The sequence below is a fragment of the Pollachius pollachius genome (assembly GCF_949987615.1).
Source record: "Pollachius pollachius genome assembly, contig: scaffold_361, whole genome shotgun sequence".
NCBI classification, from domain to species: domain Eukaryota; kingdom Metazoa; phylum Chordata; class Actinopteri; order Gadiformes; family Gadidae; genus Pollachius; species Pollachius pollachius.
The window spans coordinates 1-10,000 of NW_027641282.1; the positions used below are offsets into that span (position 1 = coordinate 1).

Here is a 10,000-nt window from a genome sequence, read left to right on the forward strand (position 1 = left end):
GCTAGTGTGATTGTGTGTGTGAGTGTGTGCTTGTGTGTGAGTGTGATTGTGTGTGTGCGTGTGTGCTTGAGTGTGAGGGTGTGTGTGTGTTTGTGTGTGTGTGTGTGGGTGAGGGTGTGTGTGTGCTTGAGTGTGTGATTGTGAGTGTGTTAGGGAGAGGCAGAGAGAGAGAGAGAGACTAGAGCAGATGATTTCTGCTGTGAATGTGGAGTAATGGCATAGTTGATAGCATTGAGCCAAGGATAAATTGGCATTTTAAATGGGAGAGCGAGGCTGTGCAAAAGGAGAGCGATAGAGAGAGAGGAGCCGGGCGAAACAGCCGTACATTCGAAATATATGGGCAGCCATGTTGAAGAACAAAATGGCTGACCTTTCAAGGCTGTCTGGGGGCCTTTCTGGTGGATACCTCAAATGTGACAATATCCACCATTCATGGCTTCATTCTGGGCAGCAAGAACAGCAGTAAGAGCTCGCAAACTCAGTTTTCTGAGCGCGCAAGGTTTTAAAAAATGTGCTTGATGCCATGATATGGCCGTATCTTGTTTAAAGAATGGTGCCTGTCTTCAGACGCCACTCTCTCTTTTTCGCCACTTCCTGAAGCATCTCTTGCAGGGCCATTTCCTTCAAGTCACACGACATATCAAAGTGGATTTCAATGGAAATGAAATGGCTCAGTTAGGCGGGAATCAGGGGATTCCACAGGAGAGCTGGAGTGTTTTCGACAGATGTGCCGAGGTCAGCGTCTCTCCTATAAACCGAGGTCAATTCAGTTTCTTCACAGCCTCCCCGACCTTTATATCGGAAAACACTAACCGTTCGTCGGACAACAAACCGGCACTCGTAATCTTGCCTGAGAGCTACGCCACGCGGATTCACGTTTATCCGCGGATTACCTGTGCGTGGTGATTATGAGTGGCAGGCCGGTCTTCCGTGGCATTGGCGACCCATCGTAGGGTTTGTCGGTTTGTACTTTGCCGACCATCTCTCAGACGCCGGAGAAGATCTCTCCCACGCCACGTGTGAACAACAGTGTTTGGAGTAGACAGAGGATTCCCCGCTCAGCGCCTCCATGACGCATCGTTAGCCGACTGTAGATGTGATGACAGCCCCTCCGGCGCTGTCATCACATCCTTTATTTACACTGGAGGCGTCACGATACGAAACGTAGAGAGAGAAGCACTGTCGGCGTTATTTTGGGCGGCAGTAGCCCAGGAGGCAGAGCGGGTCGGCTGGTAACCGGAAGGTTGCTGGTTCGATCCCCGGCTCCTCCTAGCGGAGTGTCGAGGTGTCCCTGAGCGAGACGCCTCGCCCTGACTGCTCCGGGCAGAGAGCTGTAGCGTACCCAGTCTGTATTAAAGCTATAGAAAGGAATCAGGATGGTGACCCACCATGACTTCCCGAGGAGACTCGACTTCCTCTCCTCTCTGTAGAGGGCGACCGTCTTCAATTAGGTATTAAAAGTAATCTGGTACTTATGGTACTTACTTGGTACATGTGTACGTTCAGGTGTCCAAAGTTAAAGGGACTTAAAGCTCAAAGGGTGAAGCAAAACGTACATTGATGAGCCATTGTTGTTGTCTCAATGGATTATTGATGTTCCTAAAGCGCATCACTACTGCGATTGTTGCTGTTGAGCAGGGTGGTGTCTGGCATGGTGGGGGTGTATGGGGGGTGTATGAGACAGATGATGATTGCGCTGAGATACGTGCGCAGTTAAACTTTGAACTCTCGTTAAGATGGAAAATAATCATCTAAAGTACAAATGCCTTTCTGGTACATTGGTTTAGCCACATCATCCCCCCCCCCCCCCCCCCCCCCATCCATCGCTTCCTATGATATTGCATTTCACCCCTAAGGAATTCATCTCGTTTCAGTCCATTAGTCTACTTCCTGGTTGCCCATGGTTACCCAGGTATCTCAGTGTCCGTGTTCGGGATGTCCACTTAGATGTCTGCTGGTTATCTCTCTCTCTCTCTCTCTCTCTCTCTCTCTCTCTCCCTCCCCATCAGTCCCTCTTCATCCAGACCTCCTCCTCATCCTCATCCTGAGAATGAGGACCCTGTATTTTTCTTCCCATCTGAGGAATCTCGCGTGGAATGCAGTCTAGTCTCAGCATGTAGCTCTGTCCCCCTCCTTCAGTCTGAGGACATACTTTACAAAGGAGAGGCATGTCAGTTGACAATAAAGAACTGGCAAATGTGTGTTTCCATGACGGATTTGGTTTAGTGTGTTTCTGTGTTTATAGGTGTGTTCATAGGTGTGTGTGTGTGCATGCACATATGCGGGGATGGGGGTGTTTTTTGTGGTCGTCTGTATGTGTGTCTGTTTGACTGTGTGTTTGGGTGTGTGAGTGAGTGTGGTTGTATGCGTGTTTCCGTGCGTGTGTGTGTTTTCTGTGTGTGTTTTTTGAGTGATTGTGTTTGTGTCTTTGGTGTTTCTGTGTATGCGAGCCTATAAGTGCTTGCGTGTTTGTGTGTTTGTCTGTGTGCGAGCGTAAGTAAGTGAGTGTGGTTATGTGCTTGTTTGCGTGTGTGTTTGTGTGTGTGCTAGGGAGGGTTGTGTGTGTGTGTGTGTTCAGCACCTGTTGTCGGTGCGTGGGCGTGTGTGTGGGTGTGCACCTGCAGGGTGCGATATACAGATGTTGTAGTCTACCCAGCAGTGGTTTAATGGAGAACATGGCGGATGTCGTTCATAGTCAGAGCATATGCCTATTATGTGGCAGCAATCGCAGATGAAGCATTCTGCTGGCGTCCGCATCAGCTATTTAGGCGACAGAAGCCCCTTTTGTCTCGCTGGAACAGGGGCTAATTGTGGCTCCGGAGAAAAGGCGTTACTTGAAATGAAAAGGAAAAACTACTTCTGCAAACCTCGACAGAGTTTAAGAGTTGGATGAATCGAGACATGTTCAATCATCTGAGGAAAAAAAAAACGTCTTCGAGGTAAAAAAAGACAAATATTGGCTTTGAAACACAGTCTTGTGAAAATAGTCTGATCAAGAAAATCGAAGTGATGTTCCATTATTCCATTTCGGTCGTCTCCAGCCCCGACGGAACGGACGCCTTCCTCTCTTCGCTCTCCGACCGTTTGAGTTTAGAGTCGGGGAGAGAATCCTCCGGCGCCGGGATTACTCAGCGCTGCCCGGCTGAGGCTAGCGTATCATTGCGCTGTAGCGCTCACTTAGTCGCCGGCGATAGCTCTGTCCCAGACACCCTGGAGGTCAAGGGTCATTGGCTGTTCTGTGAGGTGTTAACCTCAGGGCCGTCTTTGTTTTGGCACCTGCAGCAAGTGTTCCCTGCATGGCTGATTAGCCCTTCCTCATTTGGGGGCCCAAAGTGAGAGACAGGCTTGAGTCTTATACACACACACACGCATGCACGCTCTCTCACACACACACACACACACACACACACACACACATACACACACACACACACACACATACTGAAAGCAAGGGCCACACACAAGTAAGCTCTTACAGTCTCAATTCATTTAAAGTCTCACTATCCCACACAGACACACACACACACACACACACACACACTCACACATAGACACAGACACACACACACACACACACACACACACACAGTGTGGAGCCCACAGGGGAAAGCCCGTCTCTCGACACTGTGTTCATCCAGCCTAATTACGGCCTCGGTGGAGAACAGTAATTACCCACAATGCCATGCCACCGTGAGGTTTAGCTAAAGTGACAAAGTCATTAGGATCACACTTCAGGCCCCCCCATGAAATACCCCCCCCTCCCCCTCATTCTCTCGCTCTCGCTCTCGCTCTCTCTCTCTCTCTCTCTCTCTCTCTCTCTCTCTCTCTCTCTCTCTCTCCCTATCTAGCACTCTTTTATTCAGTATTATTTATTAAAAGGACCTCCCTCTTCGTGGTTGTTATTCAGGAAGTTGAGAGCGGGAACAACGACGCGAGGGAACGTAATTCGCCAGAGAGTGATTTAATGGAATTAGGCTTTTTTCTCTCGCTGAGGAGAACTTACTCTTTTTTTCACAATGCGGTCTTTGTTTTTTGCAGTGTGGAGGCGGTCGTTATCTCCATTATCACATATCTTTGTTTTATTAATTAAGAGCCTTTTTGCATTCGGTCCTTTCATGCCAAGCAGCCCGATGATGTCTTTTCCCCGCCCCCACCGGAGCCTCAGTGGAGGCGGAGCTAACGTTGTGTGTGACTCACACCTGTCCTGACGCAGAGGACAGGTGTGAGTCCCACCTGTCCTGACGCAGAGGACAGGTGTGAGTCACACCTCTCCTGACGCAGAGGCTTCTGGGAAATAGATCAGTTGTACTTAAACGATAATGCCTCTCGTAACACATTTCACCTCTCCCTCACTTCCTCCGTTTAATGTCATATATTGTTTTATTTATATAACACAACACAATTATATATATTAGCATTATTATCTTATTATGTTTCATACTTTATCTGTTGTAGCATGATATGTGTTAGGCCTACATAATTTGGGTGTAGTGTTTCATGATGTGAAATATAGTTATGATATCTTTAATACTAATACTCATCACTAAGAACTCATATTACTAAAATACAAACGTATTTAACGTTGTACCTTGTCACTTCCTCTGTCCACAGTTTGATGGTGACAGTATGTACATGAATGACAACCAGGAGTTCCGGTCACCAGGCCAGGTAAGACATCACAACCATGCCATAAGCCACATTTATCTTCTATGGATTAATGATTAATTTGTTATCAAGGATAAAGTTATAATATATAGGACACAGGGCTTTCAAGCCAAAACGTTGGCCAGCAGCACTCCTCTCTATAGAGCTATAGTTTGGTCAATATCATACACAAAGTGCACTCACTGGCCTGCCCTTAACAAATCCTCATGTTTCATATTTTCCCTAATGGATAAACAGTAAAATATCTACTGTGATGTGTATCCTGCTAGTTCAGCCACAGTAAAACGTAGGTTTAAAGCTGGGTAACCAGTCGAGATCAGTTGTGGATGTAGCACACTTGTACCTTATGAAATACAGATTAAAAAATATTTTTTATTTGGATACATTCGCGGGAACTATTGCAGAACTTATCTTTGCAAAAAAACAAAACAGCAAAAGAACATCTACAAAACGTGTACTCGAGTGCGTGATGACTTCTTTGACCGTGTGTCTGATTATAATTTGTTGCAGTTTCCTTGCATCCCTAGTTGGTGCAGGACTGTATAATTGGGTTGCTAGGCGACCGTCATAAGCGCGATGTGAAACACAGGAGGATGCAGCCATGTTCACACATAACTATAGGTTTAATGATCAGCGGCACGAGGAATAGTCCACACCGAACTGCCTAAACCAGGTCACAGTGATATTTATGGTATAAATACGAGGGTAGGTGTTGGTCAATCGGCCAAAGCTCGACCTAGCTCGACTGGTTTGCCTGGCTCCTAGCAATGCCTGGCAACGCTATCAAAACGCTACGAAAGAGCTGCATAATACCGGGCAAGGATTCTAAAGCACTTGCTATGCTTTTAGAACAATACCGCCACCACAGTTGTGCAACACATGCACCCAAACAATGAGATACTGGCTAACACACACAACCATACATATACACGAACAATTTCAATTGCAAAATGTAGGCCTGCATCGACATGAAGTTGCCCACACATTCACACATACATACCACACATAAAAAAGCCATCCACCCACACACTTACACGCACAAGCACACACACTCGCATGCAAGCACACACACACACACACACACACATAAAGACGCACACACACTTGGATGCAAGCACAATCACAGACACGCACACATTCCTTTCATATAAATACTTATATGTACACATAATGCACACGCAGATCTGTTTTGAAGCATTAATATTGTCCCTCTTTGGATGTATGGATTAAATCATCATAATTAGAGAGAGGGAGAAAGTATGTAGATGCTTATTTTCAGCCTATGGCGTACATAACGTGTCTCCCTTCAACGCTCTCCTTGCCCTGTATCTCTGCGTGAGCAGTCGGTTTGCGAATTGGTGGAAAAGCTGTCTGCTCTGAAGTCTCCCTGTTATGGTCACGTGTCAATCAGAGACGCCCACGCCACACTTGCTGTGTTATGTCAACAAATTACTCGAGGAAGGTCAATTTCAGTGGCAGTTGATGCTTTTGTCAACGATTAGCGAGCGAGACTTTCCCTCAGGTGGCGTTTGAAGTTGATAGTGGAGAACTGGAGTTTGTGTTTTATTGGTTCAGATCGTGGACTGATTTAGACGTGGCTTTGATGCATGGCTTTCTTTTAATGTGTTTGCAGCGTGCAACAACCTCATTGTGGCTGTTCTTTAAACTTAAACGACAAGGTGGTAACGCAGGCAAGTGATCGGTATGCATTCTGGTTTGACTGAAAGGGTTAGAAATGACCAACTGGAGTCCAGTCATTTTTTGAAATATGTTCACAGTTTTAACTTCCTTTTAGACCCGGCAGTCTTCCAAAAATGTAATTGATTAAATACACAATTTAAATACATTCAAGCCAGACTCTTTACCAACTCAACATCGTGTGACGTGTTGATGAGATGTTGTGCAGTTCCTCATAGACTGTTGGATGAGTGTGTGTCATGGCTGTGCGATTACTTGTGCATATGGTCTGACTTTGGTGTTCAATTCGAAATGTCAGAAATTCCTACGTGGAGACTTTTTCCCTTTTAATTCTCGGTGGTGATTAACCGTCTAATGGTTATGCAAGAAGCACGTCTTTCTGCTGTTCACACTTAATTAAGAGAGTTGGTGTTTTCAAAAGAAAATATTTGCTCATTCTAAGAGCTGGTTTATTAATTTCCAGCTTGCATTGTCCTAATAATAATAATCATTTTATGTAAAAATATTTATTTTTTCACTCTTTTCTCTCCAGAATAATTCTGATTACACATAATAAAATGAGCGTTAATAAGTTAGCCTTGTGTTAAGATGAACTGTAATTTAAGTATAGAGGTGCAGGGAGACTACCTGAGAATAAAAGGACGAGATGAATGGATTCATTTATGGATACACTCAATCACACATAAGTGCAATGTGGGAAGGGTGCCAGAAGGTGTTTTTCAATTAATGTTTTTCCTCGACGTATGAGGACTGCCTCATGTGTTAATTATAAATCAAACATTCTTAATAAATCAATCTTATTTGGAGGAAACGGTAAATGCCCCATATTTAAATAATATCCCGCACATTCATTCCAAAAAAACCTAGCAAAAAATCGAGACATCTCTCTTTGCACAAACACATTTTAACGATAGTATGTTTAACCCCCAACCCCCGAAAGATGCGTTTTCATCGGGCGTTTAAATCGCCTGCCGTGCCTCCGCGGCCCAGTAGATAATGTATGCCTGAGGAGCAGAGCCAAAGGCAACGCTGGCGCCTAGAACAGACCCTCCTTTGTGTGGACGCCGCGGCTCTTGTGCAGAGTACACTCTGAGGTAGCAGTTTGATACAGGCGGGAGATTGCATTACACATAACATCTCGCAAACACAGAAACCCCACTAAACAGAAACAGCTTGGGCAGCACAGCGCCTCACTGTGTGTTTGGACACAGTCTGGAGACTCAGAAAGCCTCTTTCCCACATTCACATCGGGCTCTGCTGTCCGCTTAGCCCGTTCCCAGATGTGATGTAAGTGCGCTGTAGTTTCTGTGTTTTATTACGAAGCTGTTTTGTGAATTGATTTGACATGAAAGGCTGCGTTCAACAGTAGTTATCTCGCCAATCCCTACAATTTATAAACCTGGACAAATATCTCAAGATGAATTAATACACTTAGTTTACCGTTTCGTTTTTTCAATGCTTATCTGACGGGCAGAGATCGCCATGGGTTGATTTGTATTTCTACCAAACGTGTTTGTATTTACCTGAAAACACATTGCAGTTTTGTAATATATGGAAAAGCATGAAAATCAAATGTCGTTTCCTTCAACAAGATGGATGCCCTTATGCATTCAAACAGACACACATACACAACCACACACACATACACACACACACACACACACACACACACACACACACACACATACACATACACAAACAAACATGGACAGACTGATTAGAGAATGTGGCTGTGTGACAGACAGGACATTTCTGGATTGAAGCCCAAATCAGTGGTGATCTGTTTGACTGATTATGCACACTGTGTGTGTGTGTGTGTGTGTGTGTGTGTGTGTGTGTGTGTGTGTGTGTGTGTGTGTGTGTGTGTGTGTGTGTGTGTGTGTGTGGGTCCAAGTGTGTGTGAGTGTGTGTGTTTATGTCCAAGTGTGTGTGTGTTTATGTGTGTGCACGGAATTGATTGTGTATGTGTTTATGTATGTGTTTGTGTATACGTCCAAGTGTTTGTGTGTGTGTGTGTGTGCAAGCGTGCAATTGATTGAGTGTGTGTGTGTGTGTGTGTGTGTGTGTTTTTGTGTGTGTGTCTGTTTGAATGCTTGTGTACGTACATCTGATGTGTGTGTGTATGAACTTGGTTCCATGCCTGTGGTGTATGTGTGTGTCCGTGTGTGTGTGTGTCCGTGTGTGTGTGTGTGTGTATGTGTGTGCGTGTGTGTGTAGTTTAAATGTTTGACGTGACTTGACAGGACCTTTCTCCAAGGTTCACTGACTGTGTTCAGAACGTACCACACACACACAGACACACACACACACAAAGACACACACACAGACACACACAGACACGCACACACAGACACACACACAGACATACACACACACACACACACACACAGACACACACACACAGACACACACACAGACACACACACACACACACACAGACACACACACACAGACACACACACAGACACACACACAGACACAGACACACACAAACACACACACAAACACACACACACACACACACATTTCAGGATGGTAGAGTGTTAGTACTGCAGAAAAGAGGAACGAAGAAACCAGAGAGAGAGAGAGAGAGAGCAAAAAAGAGAGTGAGAGAGAGAGAGAGAGAGAGAGAGAGAGAGAGCAAAAAAGAGAGTGCGAGATAGAGAGGAAAAAAAGAGAAAGGAGAGAGAGCGAGAGTCTCTCCATCTCACCTCTCACCATAGTCTCTCGCCCTCCCCTGCCCCGGTTGTGATTCTTCTCTGCGGGAGAGGAAAACTGTACAGAGAGAGACAGTCGCTCTTTAAAGCGCGAGCGCTCGCCCTGCTGACTCATCCCTGTGTAGCAGCTATTGACATGTCTGTGAGCTTCTGGATCCTTCCAGCCTCGGGGAGTAGACTCGTAGTCGAGCTGTCATTCTGTCAATTCTGCCAACTGAAAACCGGGGGGCTTTGGAGTCAAAGTTTCACCTGTAGACACACCTGAAACAAGTCGGGGGGGGGATCACGCTCTCGCAGCGTTTCCAACACCTATTCGAAAAAACGAAACCGCCCTCGCTTTTTCATGTGTCGTATTTTTTATTGTAACTTCGTTTCCCCTCAGCTGCTTTGTAATTGGATCCCCCGGCCGGAGTGGGCGGGCTCTATGTAACACAGTCGGGGCCTGATGGTCTTTGACAGGAAGCAGGAAGTCCTGCCACTAGGTGCAATAAAATCCTGAAGGGTCAAATTACCTCCCTGCTGTGTTTTGACCTCGGCTAATACCCTTTTTATGTCTTCTTACAGCAGCTAGGTGCACTCTGGATTAGGTTTCATCGTGTTGTCTTCAGACATTTGTATGCAGCACTTTAAGGCCGTGTCTATTATCCTCATCCTCCCTCCTCATCCTCCCTCCTCTTCCTCCCTCCTCTTCCTCCCTCACCCTGTGTATATCGAGTCTTCTGCAGGCTTACTTTCTATAGGTTTACATTATTTTATTATCAGCGTTAATCATCCACCATCTCAGCTGTTTCTCAGTCCTGATGTTCTGAAACGATGTCTCTCTCCACTTCTTTCTGTTCAGCTTCCCGCTATAGAATCTACCTTTCCCATCCCTGTCCTATATCTCAGAATGTGCACTTTTGTACAGACTTTAACATGCA

The 10,000-nt window shown here is 45.6% G+C and overlaps 1 protein-coding gene across 1 annotated transcript in view; it reads left to right on the forward strand.

Annotated features, from left to right (window-relative positions):
* Positions 1-4,616: 4,616 nt before the first annotated feature.
* The window catches only part of LOC307091683 (TOX high mobility group box family member 2-like), a gene marked incomplete at its 3' end in the record, with an annotated part of 16,233 nt that continues 10,849 nt past the window's right edge, over positions 4,617-10,000 (forward strand). Inside the window, exon 1 of the mRNA XM_079759334.1 lies at positions 4,617-4,668. Within this exon, the coding sequence (XP_079615460.1) occupies positions 4,627-4,668 (42 nt within the window). The remainder of the gene's footprint in view (positions 4,669-10,000) is intronic.